Source organism: Catharus ustulatus, chromosome 1, assembly GCF_009819885.2.
Source record: "Catharus ustulatus isolate bCatUst1 chromosome 1, bCatUst1.pri.v2, whole genome shotgun sequence".
In the NCBI taxonomy this organism is placed as follows: domain Eukaryota; kingdom Metazoa; phylum Chordata; class Aves; order Passeriformes; family Turdidae; genus Catharus; species Catharus ustulatus.
The window spans coordinates 125,087,087-125,110,674 of NC_046221.1; the positions used below are offsets into that span (position 1 = coordinate 125,087,087).

The window sequence follows — 23,588 nt, forward strand, 5'->3', positions numbered from 1 at the left end:
CTACCCTCCTGTTCTATTTATGGGTTCATTTATTTTCTTTCTCGTCTGTGTTATTTTAATGATAGTGGCTTTTACTTCGCATTTTGATTGCAATTCTTTCAGACCATATTAGTAGGACAAATCTATGCCTTGCAGTGATATCTAACACAACATGCAGAACAATGTGACTACAGCAGGAAGGTAACGTGGTGCACTCTGCTTGTTCTTCTCTTTATCTGTCCTGATTAAGGATGTTGTTGTGACACCAAGTGGTTCTCAACAGACTCCTGAGTCTGACACTCACGTGCCGGCCACAACAGAAACCACCGACCCCTTGTTTTACCCTAGCTGGTATAAGTCCCAGTCACGGCAACCAAGCAGTCCAAGCTCAACCCCGGTGAGTGGGCTGGGGAAAGTAGGGACTCCTGTTTCTCTGGAAACAAGTGCAAAGAAGGCAGAAGCCCCGACAGCAGCAACAATCGAGGAGAGTGCACCAGGGAGTGGTAAGGAAAGTAATGCCACTGCGGAGACGTCCAAGGTCAGTGCTTCCCAAGTCACCCCAGAGGGCTGTGATGTGCAGCAAGGCTGGAACTGCAGCTGTTAAGGAAAATGTGGCTTCATTTTCCTCTGCATGCTAAAGAATAAGAACAAATTCAAAAATATGGAAACAACACAAATTGTCATTGCAGCAAATCTGCTGGATTTATAGATGGTTTCAATATGTGACAGGCTGACTATAGCTTCAAAGCAGCATGCTGGTGGTTGCTTGTGCTTACCTGCCAGTGCACCTTGCTTGTGCCAGCTGTTATCCAAGTTACTCACACATAGCAGCTGTTGGAGGGGCCGGTGATGTCCCTGCACATCAGATACTTGCATGTGTTAGTGGCAGAGAAATCCCGTGCATGAGATTACTCTCATCAGCTGCTGACAGTCTGTGTATGTGCTGTCCTACCATGACTGGTTGAGCAGCTATGGCTTGGCTTCGCCTTCTGCAGCTCTGTGGCTGCACCTGGAGTGCTTCCCCATGTGAACATGAAGCTATGCAAACATCCAGAACCTTCTTGTGTGTTTGACTGCCTCTCAACAAGGAGTGTGATTTCCTGGGTTCAGATCTGTGGCAGAGGGTTTCCTCCAAGGATTCTTGAGACTTGATGAAAAGTGAGCATGAAGAGAATACAGTAATTTCATGATTACAAGCCGCACTGTTTTGACTAAAATTTTGCTCCCACCCCAGAAATGCGGCTTACACTCAGGGGCAGCTAATATGTGAATAATTTTCTGACATTTCCAACCTCAGAAGTGCCAGCCAGGGTGCCGAGCCGAGCACCTGCCAGTAAAACCCGGCTTTACGTGATTGTTAAAAATTGGTTATTCTGTTTTGTGGCAGGTGGAGCCGGACTCCGTGCCGGCAGAGCGGGGGGAGGAAGGTGGGGGACTCCCTCCTTCAGGCAGCACAGCCCGGGGGAGAGGTGGGGGACTCCCTCCTGCTGGCCCTGCGGCCCGGGGGGAAGGCGGGGGGCTCCAGTCCTTGCCTGCCGCCGCCGCCGCAGGAGCAGGCAGGCTCCCATCCCCGCCTGCCGTGGGAGCGGGGGGGCTCCTTCCCCTCCTGCTGCTGCGGGGCAGCGCCGGGCTGAGGCAAGAGAGCCCAGCAGCAGCGGCAGCCAGCCCCGAGCAGCCCTGCCGAGCAGCAGCGCTGAGCTGGGCCACCCAGCCCTGTCGGCAGCCCCGAGCTGGCCGAGCCCTCACAGCCCGAGCCGAGCCAGTTAACACCCCAATCCCGCGATTCTGTTACTATTTGGCAACTTCGTTGCACGCGGGTCCTCGCTGCGACCGACAGAGTGGCTTATAATTGGGTGCGGCTTGTGTATGAACAAAGAACAAAATGTTGCTGACACCCAGAGATGCGGCTTATAGTCAGTGTGGCTTGTAATTGTGAAATTACTGTACCTTTCAGTTCAGTGTTAGACACTCAGCAGCATGATAGGATAACAGATACTAGTGTGTTCAGTACAGGTCATTGTTTTCCTTAAAATGACAATATTAGAGTTGATTTAAACTGAATATGAATAATCCTCCTTCAGCACATGTAAACAAACTCCATGTACACCAAACACACAAGGAGAAGAGCTGAGGGAACTGTGCAAGGATTTGCACAATACACGAGGTCCTGCTCCAGTGTCTGGTGACCACCCATGAACAACACTCTGTAAATCAAATCATCATAATTTACAGGTTCTAGCTGCATGTTTCAACAAAGCAAATACCTGTATGTGTGCAATTAGAGGACATTATGAGTGTGTAAGAGAAAGCAAAAGTGGATATTAAGTATTTCATGCTGATTCCTTTAAGTCTGGAGATTACTATATAGCATACATAAGCAGCTATATAGTCAACAGTTGCAGACTGTATGACAATAGATAAACAATTATGTGCCAGGCAAAAAGTTAGGAGAAGGAGTTTACAGAGATATGATAAAAGGGGCACTTATCTTCTGCTGGAGGTTTCAGTCAGTGACACTTGAATTTGGTGGCTGACTTTGCTGACTTTCTTAATAAACGCAATATTTGACCACTAAATTTCAGTGACTATTTTTCAAGTCAGGGTTTGATTTGAGAATATTTGAGTGGAATTGAAAACAAAACTAGTTTAAAATTATCAAATCTACTATGTCATTGTCTTCTCAAGTATATTTGAAATGAGGTGACAAAAAGTAAATTCACAGTGAATTGGTGTTGCTGCTTCTTATCAGTTACACCAAGCAACCTAACCTCACCATAGGCAGGTAAATTCTGCACAAAGTTAATTTCCTGGGAGCTTGCCTAAGTGTGGTCTGCATCCCTCAGCCCCAACAACAAAAAAAGGAACAAAACTTGTGTTTGATGTGGGAAGCTGTCTGAAAAACAGCAGCAGCCTTGTACCCAGCTTTCCTTATTGAGTACCAGGAGCAAAAACAGGCATGTAGGAAAGATGTCAGTTCCTGTTGGCATATGAATTTGGGGGTGCTGCATCTCAATATTTTCCCAGATCACCGGTGACACTGGCATTTTGGAAGAAGGAGGAGGATGCTGAGAAAAGTAGCTCATGGTTCTGGTGATGTGGGAGAAAGGAAGAGGGGAAACAGCTGAGGATGGGATTGCCAATGGGCTGGAGACAGAGCAAGAGATGGGAAAGCACAAGAAGCAGAAAAATGCAGAAGAATAGAAAAACAGAGTGAGAGAGCAGACCAAGTGAGGGTGATGCCATGAGATGATGCTGTGGTTAGATTTAAGGATCTGAGCTGAGATGTGTCTATGTCACAAAGGAAATTACTGCTGTCATGGGGCTGTGATCATTTTCAAGTATGTGAACTTCAACTTTGTATTTTTCCTGCATGTGGTTTTACACAACCCACTCTGAAATGCTATATTCCCCTATTTTTTTTTTTTAAACCCCAGCTAATGTTCTTCACACCACTGTATTTACTCCCCTCCTCTAATTAAAGTTTATCATGGAAAAGTGCTGTGGAAACAGAGCTTTTTCACGGAACATAGTGCTAATGACTAGTTCATGTGATGACAACACTGGTGAAGCACTTTTCTTATTTTCTCACAGGAGTTAGCATTCTGCATAACACTTTTGGCATTTCTTATCATACTACATCGTCTTTGGAATCTGATTCAATACATGCTTTGTACTTTCATGGGTAGGAAATATTTCATTTTACCATTAACTAACAGTTCAGTGTATCTGGTGATGCTCCTAGATAGCTTTAAAGGATTTTTTCCCTTTCTTCCCATCCAAAAACATCATGCTAGATCACAATACAAGCTGCCTAAATAATTTCTTCCTCCTCACAAATGCCACCCTTCAGCTTACTCCTGCATGGTTAAACATTGCATCTCCCTGGTTCAAAATGAAAAGAGACATTTACTCTTGCAGATATATGGGCTTGTATTTCAGTCACTGTTCAGATGACCAGCAGGATGGAGAACCTGTTGGTTGACAGATGTGAAGAACAAGAAACTTGTTCAGACCAGCAAGTAAAGGAGGAAGAGTTGGAGGGTAATGATTGCCATCAGAAGGGTTAAGGTCAGGAAAATAAAACCACTGAATAATCCTGCTGCCAGGATTACCACAGCAAGCAAATCACCTGTGCTCCCTCTTTGAGCCCCACTCTCCAGAGCTTCCTCAGGGAAATAGTGGAAAGAGTCCCCTCACACCCCAGCTCACATAGCACACCCCACATTCCCTTCAGAACCCACCTCAGACGTTCAAAGCTATCTCTCCCACATTCCCAGTGAGCATGGAGTACCAATCATGGCCCCAAAATGCAGCATTTGAAGGAATCCCACCCAATTTAGATGAAGGCTTTTTTTTCCTTAGGTTATATTAAGAGCTGAAATATTCACAAGATCAAGGACTAAGAGCTTCACTGCCAAGTGAAGTTGTCCCAAATACAAACTGTGTAATATAAACCTTAACTATTCTGTAATATCTCTTCTGTAGTAACCCCTTTTTTGGTAGACAATATCCATGACTTAGTTCTTCCAGCTCCAAATTTGTGCCCCTCTTAGGTAAGACATATTTGTTCAATTTTCAGTGTGATATGACTGATCTACCAAGAATTCTGTATTAGAACTGGGATTTAATATTATTTACTAAAGACTAAAAACCTCTGACTCAAAACAACTGTAGTTACCTTTGGGTATTTGCTCAAATGACAGACATATTCAATGTTGATCTATTCTTCAACACAAAGATGATTGGTTTTCCCTGCTCACTTTCTACACTGTACTCTCAGCACTGTACCTGATATGGAACATCTGTGAAAAATGGCAAATTATCATTCAGCTTTTACCTTTTACGTGCAGAATTTCCGGCATTATGACTGAAGAATATCTCTTCACCAAAAAAATGAAAAGGGAGAGGGAAGAAGTTATCATCTAAACTTTAGTTGCATAAATTAGCCAAAAAGATTCAATTTCTGGTAGTAATTTGAGTTTGAAGAGCTTTGGACAATGCAAATGTGTTTGTATTTGAAAATTTGTTGTATTATTACTAAAGAACATAGAGGTTGTTTTTACTCCTGGGAAATCAGGCATGTGAAGAGTACTATGCTTTCTTTTCCCTTTCTTTTTTAAATTCAGAATACCTTTTGAAATTAAAAACAGGCAAATGCAGCTCTTATTTCTATCATTTGAGACCTATTTCTATGTGGTCTCCAGTGGCATCTTTATGATTTATTTATTAAAGAAGTACAAAGGAGGTGAAAGAAAAATACGTTTTGGTCTCAGATTCTATTTGCATAAAAACGGTTTTATTCTCCATGCATAGTGAAGTGGATGGTTAGACAATTTATGTGTCTTTATCTTTCATATGAAAGATCAGGTCTTTGTCCCTTGCCCTTGTTCCTTTGCGTGAAAAGCCCCTGAAAGTCAAATAACAAAATTACTTTGAATAACTGCATAATCATTTATTATAATAATAATATAAATCTGCATGACTGTCATCATAAGAGCAGCATATAATTTATTTTCAGGCTCTTTTAATAGAATGCACCAATAGGGTTTTCCTTGGTTTTCAGCAGCAAAAAGAGAGCAGTTCCCCTATTAATTCCCAACTTTTACTTTATTAAAGGGTTGCTTCACTCTAACAAATTGTATTGATTCATCTATAAATTTCCTCCAGAGTGTGGGAGGGTGTAGCATCAGGGATAAGGCAACAGGAGTTGCAGCCTACAGGTGTACAGATTGCTTGGTGTAAGAAGGGCCAAAAGAAGATTATTCAGCATGAACAAAATAGATAACTCTGCATTAGACAGCTTCATCCTTCTTCAGGGAGTGCCTAAGCCAGCAGTGTGGTCACCACGGGCTGCTTCTGCCTCTGTCAGAGAATGAGAGGCATCTCCAGTAAGAGAGAGCTCAGCAGCAGCAGCAGCAGATGCTTCTCACTTGGCACCTCTTCCACCTGCCTGCTGAGTGTAAGGTGACTTTGCTCCCAACCCAGCTGCCTCCATTCGGTGTCTGAAGCTGGGGGATCTCTGGAGATGACAACCAGCAGCTAACGATTACAGCAGGAATAGCATCAATGAACTGCCTTGCCACCATGGGGAGGGATGTGTTAGTGGTGGGTGACACAGACATTAGCAAGTTCCAGTGCATGGGAGAAACAGACCTTGGAGTCTGCAACTTTCCCCAATCCTCTGTTGTCAGCAACATCTCTCATGCAGTGAAACCACATAAATTTGTGAGTGTTCATGAAAGTCTTGGTTTGTCTGTGTCTGTGGTTACCCAGTTTATTTCACCTAGGATGAAGTACTGGATCCTGCATCCTGTTGCTCAAATTCCCCATAAGTAAAGGGTCTGTCTGGGGCTCCAATGGACTCCAGTATACATTTAGTCTGAAAGGAAATGCAAGTTAATCATCCACAAACAGTAGCCTGATCAAATTCCCCTTTGCAGCCAGCAAGTACTGTGCTTTAATTCCATGAGGATATAAAATATAATCAGGACTGAACTGTTTGGGAGGAGAAATACTAATGGAATGGCCTATGCTAATCTTGTTTCATTAGTTTTTAAATTTTCTATTACTTGCTTGCAACCTTATGCCATCTGCCAGAATTACCATAAGAACAGTCTCTCTGTATTCATGTACTGTAGTTCTCTTTGCCCTCTTGCTGAGTATTTCAATTTCAGCTGGTGATCCTTCCATTTTTTTCCCCACAACACAGCTTTAAATCATATCAGAGAGGTCAGTATTTAGCTAAGTTTTAGCTGATTGGTTGTCATGTCAATATGCAGACAACATGGACAAAATCAGATCATTGAAAACCAAAATAAGGCCAAGAGATTACGCTGTTCCTTTTGCTCACAAACCTCCACTTTTCCATCAGGGTATAAAAGGCATGGTCCCACATTTTAGTACAGTGCTGCTCTGAAATGTTTGCACAAGCATGGCAGCAGAACGTAAATAATAAATGTTCTCTTCACCAGATTGGAAAATCAGTCTTGCCAATCTGCTCAGGTAAGGAATACAAGTACCTACTTTAAGCCAGCTATTCCAAGAGGGATTTCTTGCTCAGGAAAAGGCAGCATTGCAAGGCTGGATCTTGCAGGAATACTGCTAAGAAAGGGTCTCCCTCTGGCCCACCCAACACAGCCTTCCCGTAGTTTTCCCCAGAGCACAACAAGAAGTTTGCTACCATCAGCCACGGGCATGGCCCAGGTAGCTCTCTTCCAAGGCATCAGCTGCTGCTACAAAGGCTCTCTGCTCCCTGCAACAAGTGTGTTTAGTGCTAATGAAAGATCCAGGAATGCAGACAGCAAAAATCAACTTGATATTTTGCAATCCAGGTCTTTATACACCTGTACGTTACCTTTTCTTAGGTAGAAAATTGATGGGTTTGTTCCTTTTCATTCCTTTCCCTTAAAAAATCTACAAGGTGTGACTGAATGAAAATGAGTCACCTATCCTCCATGAAGCTGAGCTTTCTATAGGAGACCCTTGAATCAGCTGGTATAGAGGCCCAAATCAAACTCTGTTTCAGTCTTCTTCCTAAACATCTCTTAAACTTCACTCTGGGAGGGGAAAAAAGCTTTCAGCCTGTACCTGAACTATAGGACAAACACTAGATGCAAGAAACTCAGCAGTCAAGAAATTCTGCCTTTGCTTCTCTGTAGTTTGACTCTGTGAGCTGGGACTCAGTGATAGCAGCTACATCTGTGGCCACTCTAGCTGATGTTCAGTTGGTGGCAAATTTTGCCTATAAATTTCCATTTTGTATCTTGACTTTGTGCTTCAGGTGAATTTTTTCCCCTCAGTTTGGCAATACATGCAGAGGAAATCAGGAAAGTCTTGAATGTTCCTCTTTTAACACCTCCCTCTCCCTTAATTTTGAGAATTATCTGAGTGATTCAGAGGCAGCAGTGATGAGTCGTGAGGGCAATGCATTAAAACCAGATTTCAGACAACAGTTTCTCATAATTAATATGAGTGGCAAATACTTCACCAGAAGTTTTCCCTCAAATAGTCTGCTCTGCTGTTTGTCTGGTGAGTCATAGATACCATCTGATTTATGGATATTTCATTTTTTTCAGTCTATTACTAGTAAAAGGATCTCCACAATGACAGTTTGGACAAAATTATTTTCCCTGTTGAAATTAATACAAAGCCAGGCTCACCTAGATATTGTCTTTCTGTGATATTCATTCAAATACTGAATTCTACCTCCATTCAGCCTCCTCCTCCAAGCAGTTTCCAAGGAGTTTGGAAAGGAAAATAGAGTGTAAACAAAAAGTACTTCTTAATCGCGGATGAACTGTTGCTGGTTTACATCCCGTTACGGTAGATGTATGTCACAACTACACAAACCATCTGCTTGTGGAATATTTGCTGCCTTCAGACAGCCCAGCCTTTCAGTGCAGCCATTCACTCACCTCTGGAAAGCAGCATGGCAGTCCTGTATCCATTAGAGATGGATCAATATTTAAATGCCAGCCTATCTGATTGAAAATCCCAGTGGTGGTAATTAGTTAACGGGGCCTGAGCCCCCGTGTTTAAATAGGGTGTCGTTCCACTTGCAGAGTTTCCAAGCTCGTGAGCAGGCAAGGGGCTGGACTGCAGCACCCTGCAGTGCCCACCTACTGAGCATTTTAAATGGAGATAAAGACCAGGGGGGCTGCATGTGCAGACAAAATTAAATGGAAAATAGGGAGACAAACAGTGATGATTCAGTTTTGTATCTCTTTTCAGATGATATATATTCCTGGCATCTTTGCAATAATCTTCGGGTCATTAAGTAAGAGACCAGTGACTAATTAAAAAACCTTGTTATCCCTGGCTGCCAGCCAAGAGGTGCTGTGATATTCAAACCATGCTACAGATGTCAAATCCAGACATCAAGCCTTTGACTGAACAAAGAATGAGGATCTCACGATCCTGGAGGATAAGTGATTGAATTTCTCACTGCTCTTTTCAATTTAGAGAGCACCCTATAAAATCTGCCTGAGTCTATCTCAGCCACTGAAGGTGGTGATCGAAATACAGATCAGTCACTCAGAGCACTCCTGGCTCAGCACTTCTGTGGTTTTTGCTCATGATGAAACACTTGCTGTATGACTTATTCTATTACAAAATGCCTTACTGAGAAAATACAGCTGTCATTTCCCCCATTAGTGCTGATGAGCCTCTTCAACATCTGGCAAAAGATTTGTTTTTAAAATACATTCATTTTTATATTTATGCACAATTTCAAAATTTAATTTTATAAAATAAATAAATTTCTTTTTTTAAAAAATTGAGCTGATGCCTACCCAGATGCAGGTCAGTTCTAAGCTTGCCTCTGGTGACAGTGACTGTGATCTGTACTCTAACCCTGTCAATACCTGGTCAATAACCGTGACTGAATCCAAACCTCTAAGAGCAGAATTTATTACAGATTCCTTGGATTTCACCTGGGAACAGCATGAGATAGACAGAAGGAAGCTTGATTTAATATCTTGCTCATCACTTGGCTGAGTGCTTTGCAAGCAGGCCAGCATTGCTAACGGGCAAGCAGAGATTACAATGTGAGATTTGATGTGACAGACATCCATCTGGGCAATCACAGTGCTACTCACTGAGCAATTTTGGAGTTTTGGAGCAGAGTCATAGCTTGGATAACAGCTTCAGTTGCTGTGGTTGCAGTAAGGAGCAGATTCCGGCAACTGGAGACATGGAAAAATGAGCACACAAAGAAAAAGTGGTAGCAGCAACAGCTGACAAGGGGAAAAATGTTGTAACGTGGCCAAGACTTTCTTTTTCTGTTATGTGGTGGCTTTAAGGAATGGCAACAGGTTGCTTTAGCTGACAAAACAGCTTTTTATGCTGCACCTCCACTGGTTTTGTCTCTCAGAGAAGCTGTGCTGTGTCCACAGCTCACATACACCACTCTCACCCCCTGCACACTCACAGGAGCCCAGGTCGCTCAGTCACTCACAGTGTGAGCAGCACAGGATGAGCCTCTAAGCATGGGATGTGTATGTCTACACACCTCAGAGCTATGCTGGCTCTGTTATCTGATCCCATGAATGGAGCTCCAGGGTGAATCACAGCCTGAGCTATCACTCTGTGTCATTCATTGGATTTCCAAAAGTGCCATTTGCACTTTTGAAGAAAAAGCTTTGATGTGCAAAAGTCCACATTAGTCAAAGAAAAGACTATTTACTATTTTTGCTGCTTCTCCCTGGAAACTAATAACAAAGTTTCTACACCATGGATTAGATTGATTACTGCTGTGGAGAAATTCTTAGAAGGTCTTTAATTCACATTTAACTTGTTCATCTGATTTCGTATCTATTTGTGTGACAAAGCAGCAGTAGGAGGAAGAGGGAAGAACTGATGTTCATGAGTAGCTTCCTGGCACGGGTGACCAGCATGTACGTGATCAGCTCTTACTCCTGCAGCCTCTCAGTATAATCCTCTCTTTGCTAGACAGTTCTCCATCAGGGCTCAAGTGAGCAGAAATGGTAAAAGGCTGATTGATCAGGAGGTCCCAAAAAACCTTCACTCAGAGAGGAATGAAGAATGATGTGGATGGATGCAGGACAGACTGTTCTGATCATGCAGCCTTAATATTCACGTGTTTTTAAGACTCTCCTCTTGGGTTTCCTTTATTTTCCTGGACAGTAGCAAGGCAGTAGAAAGGTTTCATGCAAATATGTAGTTAATTACTCTTAATAAAAAGTTGAGGTACAGCAATGGGTCAAATATTACCCAAGTATGTTATTTCTGCCTTTTCTTCTTTGAGTCATGAAAAAAATAGGTGACTTATATAAGGGAACTGTATTTCATTTGTCCCAAGTAATGCTGAGAAGAAAGCTGCTCTCCCACACCATGCTCTAACGCAGTTTCCACCACAGGTTCAAGTATCTGGACCTCCATGTTCTGTGGGAGATGTGTGTAAGCTATACCAAAATAAGCCAGTTGGGCTGTTTTCCTCTGAAATATATCTTATCACTTTGAGATCATTATGTGAGAGGCTCTGCATTAGATATTATCCACATTAAAAAAAAAAAGTTAATTGTAATATAATGATGATCTATTGAAGAAAGGCATTTCCTCCCAATGGACTTCTAAAATTCATTACTGACCACTATTAAGAGAGTGATATGTCCAATTCTGTGTCTGTGATGGAGCTTGTCTGTGCATATAATTTTGTTGGCTACCTTATGTATTTCTGTGGCAGGTAATTGTAGCAAATATTACGAAGAATGCTCTGTTGGTTCCCACTGATAAAAAAACATCCATGCAAAATAAGCAGCCTTTTAGCTTTGAAACAATGTTGTTGTGATATACGTGACAGCTGCCAGGTGTTATGCTGCAGGAGCTAGACTGCATAAAAATATGAAAACAAAATGCTTGAACTAAAGTTTAAACTATTTAAAAATAACCTGTTGTGCTCCCTTTGTTTCCGCTGTCTGGAAGTGTTGAGTGCCAGAAGTGTAACACTTGACATTTGAGGCAGATAAACATAGTCTACAGATTATGTGATTGCTTTGCAACCAGCTAGCATTTTTTAATCATGCCTGATCTTGTCAACACTGGGGGTTGTTTCTAAACAAGCCAGCTAAAAATGGGAATTAAATTTAATTTCTAGCTCATTTTCTGAGGCTACAGAAACCCTGGAAGCAGGAAACCTATATTTTCACTGCTTCTTTCTCCAAGGCCCACACTTAATAACAATTTCCCTCTCCTGCTGGATAAAAAAGAGGTGGCAAAGGCATTGGGTAGTTCATGTGCCTCTAAGGGTGTGGATCCACTTTTTTCCTCTGGCAGCAAAGGTGATTCAGGAGTTTTTTTGCCAAATGGCCCTGCCTCTTATTGCTGCCCAGATGCCACCACTTACAGGGCATTTGTGCTGAGGCTGCTGTTTGTTGAGCTGTGCTGAAATCAAATCATTCAAATGATTCAGGTTTAAAAATATCTTCCTTCACCTCAAAAAAAACCAAGAAAAAAATTGATGTCATTCCAGTGACATTCCCATTCTTAGCACAGCCCTTCAAAGAGCTGCCGCAATGCAAATGGGCAGTGAACCATGGAACCAAAGCAGGAAGAGGTGAACAGGGACTCAAAGGGCAGAACCTGCTTTGGTTAGCATTGTTGCATTTTAGGTTGTAACCAACCACCTCATCCATCTGCATTAAAGTAGATTATGAACCCACTCAGCCCTTCACCTTTCCTCCCCACTTCCTAAATTTAAGAGTTTGTGATCTTGTAAAATAATACTGGAATACAGTCGAAGTTCTGAATTCCGATCAAGGAGGGTTTTTTTGATATTCTGAAATACTTGTCTGGAATCTTTCTTGTGTAATTGCTTAAAAGACAGATGTAGTTTAACGCAGTCACCCAGAGTGTCTGTAGAGTCAGTAGAAAGAATCAGGTACCTCCAGAGGGCAATCCGCTTCTTTGAGGATGGGACAAATCACCCTCTGATTGTGCCTTTCTCTAATCACTCCCATAAGAGGAGATGAACGGAGTTTGCTTGAGTGGATATCTTGTTTCTGGATGACTAAAGTTTGTCAATATAGATCCCAGCCTTTGCGCCTAAAGGCTACGGGGGTCAGTTCTGGTAAAGCAGAAAACACTGTGTACACTTCATTGTATTTCAAATATCTGATAGGCCTAGTCTACCTATTTTTCCCCAGTATAAATAGGATAACTGCTGGAACCTAAAAAATGAAAATGTTACGACAAACCATCACACTGACCTCTTTCCTCATCTCCACACCCTTTTACAAGAACCTTATATAGATTTAAGTAGAGCCCTGCTTAAGGAAGCAAATACTGAAAGATGTTGAATATTTGCAACTTTGAAACAACTCATCAGGCTCAACTCTGAGATCCTTATACTGTTTATTCATGCAAATTCTAGCGTGCCAGATGCTGAGAAGTGCTGAATGGCTGCTCAGTGGGAGTTGTGGTTGCTCAGCACTTCCACAGAATTGGCATGTAAACTCCAGCCTGGACTTTGCTTATGGGAAAAACAAAACCAATCATCAGTCATGCCTGGTGTACTTCTCTCCCCACTTCATGAGCTGGCCTGGTGAAAATTCCTGGTGCTTATTGAAAGCACCATCTGATGTCACTCAACACCACAGGGGAAAACATAAATCAAAGTGTAAGTATTCAGCACTCTCTCAGCATTGGCCTAATGTGATTAATGTAATCTGAGGTAAACACTTTAGTTATTCCTTATTACTTTTAGGGACCCAAAGGGTTGGGACTTGTTATTCTAGGTAATGTGAAAAACAACTCCTACCCATGAGAGCTCCAAGGCAAAGATAAAGCTCAGGTAGAAGCTTGACAAGTTACCCAATAGCAATGGACAGACACAATGAAGTGTTGAATCTGGATTGTCCTAAAGGCATGTGGCAAGGCCTGTGCCATGCTCAGCACTGAGCTTTCCTCTGGGAGCAGAGTAGGGTTGCAGTAACAGGGAGAGCAAGATAATCCAGCATGAGATTACAAGGATTTACAGAGTGGTCAAGTGCCTTAATCCCAGTGACCTTCTTCTACATTCTGTCTTTCACAATAACCGCCTGGTTCAAAACAGGTCTTTTTCTGTAAAATCTACAGCTAAAATCTTTGTCTTGGACAATTCCAGCAAACTGCATAACTCTGAGTTGTGTGGGCTGCTGTTGGAAGGGAAGAATTGACTTAATAATACGGACAAAGTTGCTGCTGGCACCTTTTGATAGTTTCTTGTTTTACACAAAGAGAGCATACCTCAGTTACTGCATGATTCAGAGACAAACGGTGAAGTGTCACAGGTGTGAAAACACAAACCTAAAAGCCAAGTAATGGCCCTACTGTCAGTTTTGTGCTTGCTTCACTCCTGGCTGGGTGTGATGGAAAATGATTGGTCTTGGAAAGGCACATCGAGGTATTACAAACCAGCAGCCTGCTGAGTCCATCAAGGTGCAGGGAGCAAATGCTTCATCCAGCCAAACCCAGTGGGAATGTGCAGCAGTTCCAACATTGTTTTGCTGACACAGGAAGATGTCATCGCAGCAAAATATGAAGGAGTTAACACATTATGAAATACAGTTTTGGCAGTGATGCAGACAAAGATTGTTTTGCTTGAAATGCAGTACCAGCAGCACTGGTTAACAGGTTAATGCAGTCAGTTTGCCAGTCTAAGTCGTTGCATTGTGCTTGCCTTCTTCTTATATATTGGGTCCAAATCCTATGGAACACTCACCATAACATTAAACTAGTAGATAGTTCTTTGCTTCAAAGCTAATCTTGATTTAATGTACATTTTTGATAGTAGCTGGTTAGAATAGCAAGTGGAAGTGCTAAAGAAGAAAAATAGAGAAATGGCAAGGTACCTGTCTGGGTTAAAGTAAAAAAAAAAAAAAAAAAATTGTAGGAATTGTGTTTTGTCCTATTCCTTTACAGGGTGAGAAGTGAGGAGGGTTGTCCCATCCCATGCCTGCTTACACACACTGCTGAGGGCTTGGTGCACAAAACTGTACAACCAGTTTTAAAATTAATCTTAGCTAGTCCAGTCACTCTGCCCTTCCAAAACAAAGGCAAAATTTTCAGCATCACAGAAGACTAACAAACCACCTACACTCCTGCATCTACCAAGACCAAGAGAGCACCAAATGCCTTATAACTCAGAAAGTCTAGCTGAGAAGCAGATCTTCTACAACCAGGTTTCAGTCAGCTAACTTCCATTCAGCTGAAGATCTGGCCCCCTGGGCCCAATTCTTTACCATATTTTTGCATGAACCTGGGAGACAGCCCTTCTCACCAGCATTGCTGGAAATGGGATTCTGCATTCAAGTAGGCAACTGTTTCTCCCATCTTTTCACCATGCTTGTGGTCTCAATAAAATACATTATATAGTTAACAAGCAAAAGCTATTTTGATTTGCAAGATCCCTGTTTGGGTTTTGCAGTAAGTAGAAATGACTTCCTTGCTTTGAAAATATGAATCTAAGTCAAAGATTGGCCCACATTTCAAATAACAAAGCAGTTTCTCAGATAATATTTAATTGAAATGAATAGGGCTGCTTCAATTAATCGGGCTGTTTCGAGAGCATTCAAGGATCTTTATAAAAATGACACTGTGAACTCTAATTATATATAAATAAAGAAACAGGTATCTATTTCTTTTCATACCTTCATGCTGTCTTGTTGGTTGGTGACACTTGAATAGTTAGTAACTGGAATGAAGCCCAATAGCCTATACTTATACTTTATACTTGCCACACCACTAGTTCTTATTTATTTTTGTAGTACACTTTAACAGTAAGTACTTAACAAAATGCTTAAAATCATCCATCTCATGCTTCAGTTCCTCACAAACATCCCCACTTCAATGTTTGTTGCTGGATGTGACTATTAGCAACACTGCTTTAGTATTTTTCTGTTTTAGGATAATCCTATAAATGATTGAGATGGTGGAATTCAGAGGATATTACTTTGTCATTTTCCTTCTATTGAGTTGTGTGGTGACATTAAATAGCTCACTTGAGAACATTAAATAGCTCACTTGAGATCATGCTGAGGTTTCCAAAGTAAGCTAAAACTCTGCACAATGAAGACTGGCAGCATGGCTGGTTTAATTTTAGGAATGTACAATAACACATGTGTGCATCTAGGAATACAAAGGGCAAAAAAATCTTCTATATTGCAAGTTAAATTGCAGTTTTAATGATGAAGACATAAGGCTTTCCTTAGCTAGCAAATCACCCACTTTAATATATTTTATCTTTAGTAGGATTTCTGATTCTATCACAAAGCAGTCTTCATTCTTTGCCAAATGGATCTGGAACTAATAAAATATTGCACTGGTCTGTTAAATATTCAACTAATTTTAGAAATTCCTTTTATTAGCAGCTACAGTATACATATCCTGATTTCTTTTTCTACTGTAAGTGCAGGATACCTAAGCAAAAAAAAAAAAAAAGAGGAATATAAACTGAAGTTTATATCTCTGTGTTATTTATTTCCTGTTCCTCATCTGAGTTAAATTGAAGTTAAATAAATATTATAAGACTTAAAAAAATAATAAAAGAAAAAAAAAAGAAAACACTTCCAAGGCAGATTTCATAACAGCAGAACAAGCATCATTTTGAGTGGCAATGCACTGGCAATAACATTTGGCTCTGGTTCACATCAATCTGGAGGCCCAGCTACACAAGCCAAGCTGGCTCAGGATCACTTCTGAACAGGCATTTATCACCTTCAGTGCAATAATATTCCAGAGGTCCAAATCAGGACCTTTGCACAGATGCGATGCGCTCACCCAGCATAATCCTCCTCGGATGCTGGTCATGGCAGAAAAGTCCCTCTGACTTCTTTGGTGTTAGAAGTCTTGTCTTAGCTTCCCAAATTTCCTAGATCCTTGCCTTTTCCTTTCCTTCCCTCTTCATTCTGTTTCCCTGCATGTTGTGAAATCTTATGGATTTTAATGCAATTCATATTTGCCTCTTCCGTTTATCAACCTTTCCTTCCTTTGCAGCCTGGTTCTGAACCATACCCTCAAGGACGAGTGGAGGAAGCTCCAGTGAGCAGTGAGAGGGGTGACGAGCCGGCTCGTCATGTCTTCTCCTTCTCCTGGTTGAACTCACTGAATGAATGATGACTCACTCTGGCTGGCTTCTGGTGTGCTTCTCCTCAGAAGGACTGTGAGTGCAGGCAGCCTGGCTGCAGTCAGCAAAGAAACTGGCCTGGAAGGGACATCCGAGCAGATTTCATTCCTAGGAAATCAGCTGACCTCCACAGCACACCCTTTAATTGACAGACCTGAGAGGGAGGGGAGCATGGGGACAGATAACTGTATGTATTGTAGTCAGAGTGTTTTCCAGTAATTTCTTGATTCCAAGGGGAAGAAGCATTACTACAGCTTTAGGCTGAGCACTACTAGTGTTTTGTAACTCACTTGATGGCACGTCCCCATGTAGGTGTAAACACTTCACCAATGTTTTTAGCTAAAATGCTGGTATGATATTGTCTGGTAGCATCCTTTGCCAAAACAGTGTTTCTCCTCAGCATCCTCCTGTGTGCCCGCTTGTCAGTGCTGGTGACTTCAGTGACACTATCACATCCTTGGCAGCCCCAAGTCAGGGTTGTGTCTAACAGTACTGGTGCCTCCCAGGCTGCGGAGGCTGAACTCAGGAGGGAAGAAGGAAGCTGCCATTCCTTCCTTTGCACTTGCTCTTCCCACTAAACCAAAACAGATGATGCTTGCAGAAACACATTATTTGTAAGGAAGATACACAGTGACAGGAGTGAGGAAGATGCACATATCAAAAGCCCTGGCCAGGATCCCCACACAGCTCTGAGTATGTGGGGCAGTTGCTGAAGTGCTGCCCAATCTGTCCAGCCATAACCTGTGTCCTTGTCTTCTCAGCCATCGATGTGTGTACAAAAGGGGACATGTTCTTACACGAAACCAGAGTGCAATAAGGTGATCACAGGTACTCACTCACTCAAGGTTTCACGAAGCGCTTGTGCCGTGCTGTAGAAAAGGCAGATGCTGACTGTCCTATTCTGTGTGCGTTGCAGATATTCAGCCATCAAATGAAATCAAATTTGTGTCTTAAAAAGAGGCTCTGTAAGTTGTACTGAAGGCATCACTCTGTGATTTTTGTCACTGGGAGTAGGGTGTCGACACTCAGTAGTGTTTAAGAGAGATTGGCAGGCTGCCGGGAGTGCTTGGTGCCATAGGGGACCAGGTGTCAAACTCTGCACTAGGGTTACGTGTGGATCTTTCCCAAATCCCAAATCCCCGAGCCAGGCCCTCAGTGCAGTGTTTCAGCAGGGGCCTGTGTGGGGCCATCAGGCTGTGCTGTGCCCCAGCAGGACTGGTGAGCTGGCAGTGCAGACTGGTGAGCAGGCTGTGTGGGGTCAGCCCCTGTCCCGGACACCCGTTGCTACCGGCCCGAGTGACAACAGCCCTCGCTGGTATCTGCCTTCCCTGGAGAGCGTTCCCTGGAAAACTGTCCTGCGAGAGTTGTGGAGGGCTGCACAGGCGAGCTCCGCGCAAAGCTTTGGAACTCGCACAGCCCAGAACGAGCGCCGCCCAGCACCGCCACCGCATCGCCTCCGGCTGCTGGAGCAGCTTTTCCCAGGGATTTGGTTCGGGGTGAGGGATTTACTATTTTCTCCCAGTCGTCCTGGAGATTTCCCCCAGCTCCTCCCGGGAAGTTTCTCCACACCCACTGCAGCCTCCCTTGAAGCCCCTGGGAGGGACCCCGCTTGGGCACCGGTGCCGTCGGGACGGGGGGAAGCCGAAGCAGGGAGGAAACCTGTCCTTTTGGGGTGAGAGGAGGATGCGAAAACGCAAAAGAGATGCGGGAGCGCCTCGCCGCTTTCCCATCGCCGTTCCCCGGCGGGAGGAGGCTGCCCGATCCCCGCCACAGCGGCAGGAGCCAGGGAGCCCCTCGGGGGGCTGCAGAGGTGGGATTCGGCAGCTCTAAGGCACCTCTCGACACCCCGTTCCCGGGAGCGCCGAGGGGGCGGCGGGGGCAGCCCCCGTCCGGGGCCGGCGTTGTTCGGGCGCGCCTGCGGGAGAGCCCGCGGGGACGGGGCTCCCCGGGGCGGGGGAAAAACATCCCCGGGGGAGACACAGGGATCCCCGTGGCTCTGGGTGTCCACGGCCCTGGGTGCCCCCTCGCCCCGGTAAGAGCTGAGGGAGGCGGAGCAGGCCTCAGGTGTCTAGGCAAGAAAGTCTATCAAGGCATCTTTACTTTGCAGCTTTTATTAAAAATATAAATATTAAACATTCTCTTACACAACCAAATCGACCGAGCGCTGAAAAGATGTTTTATTGTGAAAATGTTTACAGGAAAAAAAAAGTGGATTGAAAGTAGCTTACACAGATTCCCCCTCCCACCTCCCTGCCCCCAGCAGAAAAGTTTTCTGTCTTCTTGGCACCATTTCTTCCAATGCTCACACATCCCTACGTAGCGATGGCACTAGAATAACTGGGAAATGGAGAAATAAATAAAGGTAGGGGAGGTTACGAACGACACTCGTGTTTCTGCACTTGGTACACGGTTGTGCATGCTAGTCAAGGGACAGAGGCTGTTCGGAGTACGCCCTTCTAGGTTTAAAGCTATATAAAAATAAAGAGATGACATCAGAGCAGCACTATGGTACATCGGACGGTGTAATTATTCTTGTGCTAACTGCGGAATCTCTTTGGCAAGGCGGGGAGGGGCCGTTTCACTTCCCGATTATCTCCATCAGTTTCCTGTTGCTGTGAGCTTGCTGCGCTAACTGCTCGGCTCGGGCCATCTCCAAGACTTCTCGAAGGAGGTGGAAAGTCAGATCCAGAGAAATAGGGGGCTCTTCGGATCGCTTCTCCCTCTCCACGGCCTCACCCTGGGCTTCGCCGTCCTCTCGGTTCCCCGGCGAGCGCTCGGGCAGCTGCTGCAGCTGTTGAACCGCCGCCCGGAAAAAGTTGCTGGCGGAGGCTTCGGGCTGTAGGTGGCTGGTGCTGCTGGAGGAGGCGGAGAAAGAGCCAACGGGTCTCTTGTGAAGGTTGCCCAGGCGCAGGAAATACTCTTCTCCCATGCGGAGCAGGACAGGCAGAGTTTGCTGATGCTGCTGCTGCTGTTGCTGCTGCTGCTGGAAGAAATCTGGCTGGTGCAGAGCCCCAGGGGCGGGTGCCGGGCTCTTGCTGAGAGCTCTGCACTCCTGGCAGGGCAGGAGGGCGACCAGCAGGATTCCCGTGGAGACCAGCAGCGGGATCTTCATGATCGGGGCCCAAATCTGCGGGGACAGACGGGGGACAGGGTCGGGTTACAAAGCCGAGCCGTGGCGGCGGGGAGGGCAGCGCGCTGCCGGGGAGGGGGCGTCCCCGCCGCCGCTGTCCCGGTGCTGAAACGCGCCGCTCCGCGCCCCTCCGAGCCCCTCCGAGCCCCGCACACCTCCCCTGGCCGCGCTCACCCCGGCCCGTCCCCCCGCGCCGTCGAGGCGGCCGCTCCCCGCAGAATAGCCCCGCAAAACAGCCCTACAGAATAGACCCGCAGAACAGCCCCGCAGAGCAGCCCCACGGGGCGGCTCCGGGCTGCGCCGGCAGCCGCTCCCGGGGAGCAGACTGGGCTGAGCCCCTGCGGAGAGTCCACGCGTGTTCGCTCCCCGCGCCTCTTCACCCACCCGGGGCCAGGGGGAACGTGGGTTTCCTATGGCGGAGCGCCTCTCCCCACGAGCTGTGGGGTTCGAGCGCCCGTTCCTCACCTCCCCGCTCCCTGCCCGGCCAGGACAGTTGCCCGTATCCCGCGGGACGCCGCGCTCAGCCCCGCTCAGCGCAGGGCAGCGCATCCGCTGCGCGCCCGGGGCGGCTCCGCACCTACCTGGGGCGGCGGTGGCGGCGGTAGCGCAGGGCGGGCGGCGGCGGGACTCGGCGGTGCCCGGCGTCCCTTCCTCTCGCTCTCCCTCGGAGCTGGCTCCTGGCGAACTTAGGATCAGATTTGGTACTAATCAGAGCCGGGGCGCGGGATTTTTATAGCTTAGACCCTCTCCTGGAATCACGCAGAACTTGCCTAATAAGCTGACGCTCTCCTGACAGCCCGATTGCGTGCCCCGATCTACTGCTGAATAAATCATGGGGGCCCGTCGGAGCGGCGATGGGCCGAGTTTCGCTATCGCAACCCCAAATCTCACGTCCAATTATATCAACAGATATTTATCGCCTCTGCAGTGACGTCAGCCGGGCCGGGGGCCGGGGAGCAGGATGCCCCCCCACCCCATTGACAAAAATACTTGAATGAGATTTCCTAGCGGGCGCGTACTATGAGAGGTCACTCCGGGGAAACTTTCCACTCGCGGGCCGGCCCTCGGGGAGGGACCCGACCCGAGCGGGGCTGGAGCTGCTGTCTCGGGCACTCTCCTTCTCCATGCCCGGTGTTTCCCGGTCCCCGTCTCCCAGCCCGCCCGCCCGGGGCGGCGGTGGCGGCTCGGCGCAGGAGGCTCCGCGGGGCGCCTGTTTAGCGTGGGTCCCGTCTTTGCTCCGCTCCCGGGCCGGGCCGGGGCAGCGCTCGCCTTGCAGAGCGGGCAGGGGCGCAGCCGAGCCCGCGGGGAAGGGGCAGAGCCGGTGCCAGCGCCGGGAGGGACCCGCGGCAGCGCTGGCACCGGCTCTGCCAGGGACCCCGCGGCGGGACAGGGGGCGGAAAGGCCCCGGGAATGGCGGGGAAGGGCGAGACAGCCCCGGGACGGCCTGGGAGCACCTGCCGGGGCAGGGAGCGTCTCCCGCGGGGCGCTCCGCTCCTCCGCCTTGCCACCGCCGGCAGCGCCGCCTGCTCGTCCCGGCCCCGGCTCCGCGCTGCCGGCATCCCTCCCGCCGTCTGCTCCCTTCTCCTCTCCATTCCCTCCCCACTGTTTGAGAGGAGGCAACAACTGCTCCTTTTTCCCCATCTCGACTCCACTAGCTGATCTTCCCCACCTCTTCAACGCCATGGCCGCATCCTTTCCCTGTTGCCCTCCTCAGCTAAGGCCTTCCAGCATGTCCTAATCCCACCTGGAGCTTCTTTCGAGGTGTTCTCCCATGACCAGTACGTCTTCAGCCTCCAGACCTCATTACATCAATGTCTCCACCTGGGTTTCTTGCCCTCTGATCTCTTCAAGAGGAAGTGCTGCCAATAAAACTTCTGCCCATAATCCTTTCCATGTGTAATGTGTGTTCTTCCATTTTTGCATCCCATCATCTTTGCCAATGCCTCTCAGTCCTCCATTGCCTCAGTTGAAACATCAATCATATCCCTTTAAATTGGAGAACTTTACAGAAAACCTACTGATTTTATCTTGCCTAGAAAATAAATTCCTGGGGTCAGGCACTTGGGTGTCTCCCATTGTAGTGAAGAGTTGGGACAGAACAAGTGGTCACATGCTATTGATGCAAAGCAAGTGGTAAATCTGAGCTCCATTTCCTTAATAAAATAAAAAAGTTAAAACCACTTAATGCATGAGGTTGGGCACAGCCCAATTCTGAGCACCTCCTTAGTGATGCTCTAAACTTCAATTTTAGTTATACCTAGCTGCAGCCTCAGATGCTTTTGGTGAAGTGCCAAAGAATCAGATCTTGTGCATCATGAAGAAACAAATGGAAAAACAAGTAGTAGATTGAAAAACAAGTAGTACCAGAGATTTAGCTCTTCATTACCACTGTTTGCTCAGGCATTCATGAACTGAAATGTGTATTACAGAACAGAATATATTGTGTAGCTAGTCACAGCAGCAGTTATTTGTATGCTTTTAAAGCATGTCAGCATGGCTTTCAGTGAGAACAAGAGATTCAAAGAAACAATAGCTAAGTTCAATCAATTGATGGAAAATGTAAGAGGTACTTATTAAACTCAAACCCTTCAGATGGGCTCTGGGGTGGGTTTAATCACAGTGTCTTCATTTTTGCATTTAACATACTCTTTAAAAACACAAAAAAAAACCCCTCTTAAAATAATGTGACCATAAAAATGTAAAAAAATAAGAATTTTGATCCAAATTTTTTTTGTGTGTGTGTTAGGGATGAGACCTGGATAAGACAGAGCTGCATTTCTCCAAAAGACTGTTGCCAGTGAGAAATGGCACAGGTTATGTTATGTTTTTAATAATTTACAATATTACTTTGGTCTCTTTATGCAGATAGTTTTGTCCCTTGAAAAAATCCAGGTATAGCAAATGCAACATAGAAGCAGGCTGGAGTCCTCAAATTTTCACAAGAGCTGTACAACCTGCCAGTTTCTTCTGCTCCATTTTTTTTCTCACCCTTGGCTGTGAGCATGGTCTGCAGTGTCTCACACAAGCTTGTCTCTAAGCCAATATGGTCTTATCACCCCACTTTCCTCATAGATCCTGAGTGATGTGTGAGAGGGCTTGCAGCAATGCAGGAAACACCGTGAGACAGTCAGATGTCTTGATAATGAGGAATATAAAATATCACAGATACATAAACCAAAAAGTACTTCTCCCAGAACTTCCCAATGCAGAACTGACTACCTAGGAATATAAAAGTCCTTTCTCCAGAGTCACTAGCCTCTGAGTGAAATGTCAGCTGTCACTCCTGGAGGAGATTGCAACAAGAAATCTTGGCTTCTCACCAAAGGGGTGAAAAAGGAAGACAAGAAGGATATCAGGTACATCTGGATTAGAGATTTTTGTTTAGTGATATAGTTTGAGATTAGCATACCTTTTGTAAGGAAAGTGTTCATATTTGACTCACTCTGCAAACATCAGGAGCAAACAGAAATTTTAGTGAATCACAAAATAACATTATCTAGCAATAAAAAGCACTATTGAGGCCCATTTCCTCTCCTCTGACTTGGGATGAATGCTCTTGCCCTTCAGCCTTGGTGATCTCAAACTCAGGCACCTACTGAAAAGCAATTACAGCTACTCTGAGGTAGCTAAGGGAAAGCAAAAGCATGCCCAGAGCATGATGCACCCCTCCACAATAGAGCATCTTCGGGTTTCTGGAGATGTTCACCTTGTTCCCTTGTCTATAAAGGGAGTGCAGACACTGAATTCTTAGACAGCCACGTGAGGCGAGAAGAATCCCTGCTCAGTGACTGACCGTAGCAGAGAGATCACACAGGTCTAACTATGGTCATACAGAGAGGATGATGTTAAACTGAGGGT

The 23,588-nt window shown here is 45.5% G+C and overlaps 2 protein-coding genes across 6 annotated transcripts in view; one reads left to right on the plus strand and one right to left on the minus strand.

Moving 5' to 3' along the window:
• TRIM55 (tripartite motif containing 55) overlaps window positions 1–16,594 on the plus strand; it is a 37,970-nt gene extending 21,376 nt beyond the window's left edge. For 2 of the 3 annotated variants that reach the window (XM_033067925.1, XM_033067933.1), the window contains exons 9-10: window positions 230–517; window positions 16,471–16,590. In XM_033067925.1, the coding sequence (XP_032923816.1) occupies window positions 230–517; window positions 16,471–16,590 (408 nt within the window). Of the gene's footprint in view, window positions 1–229; window positions 518–16,470 lie in introns of all 3 variants that reach the window. The other variant, XM_033067940.1, reaches the window with a different exon arrangement.
• A 2,101-nt stretch (window positions 16,595–18,695) lies between these two features.
• Window positions 18,696–20,412, minus strand: CRH (corticotropin releasing hormone). Of its 3 annotated transcripts, none has more exons than XM_033065189.2 (2): window positions 20,312–20,412; window positions 18,696–19,727 (listed from the first exon to the last, which is right to left on the minus strand). In XM_033065189.2, exon 2 carries the CDS (start codon window positions 19,710–19,712, stop codon window positions 19,179–19,181), a length of 534 nt encoding a protein of 177 aa, XP_032921080.1. In that variant the 5' UTR covers window positions 19,713–19,727; window positions 20,312–20,412; the 3' UTR covers window positions 18,696–19,178. The 3 variants fall into 3 exon arrangements, with proteins under 3 accessions (XP_032921080.1, XP_032921069.1, XP_032921090.1); XM_033065178.2 differs by lacking the exon at window positions 20,312–20,412 and adding an exon at window positions 20,196–20,289; XM_033065199.1 differs by lacking the exon at window positions 20,312–20,412 and adding an exon at window positions 20,115–20,136.
• Window positions 20,413–23,588: the final 3,176 nt, after the last annotated feature.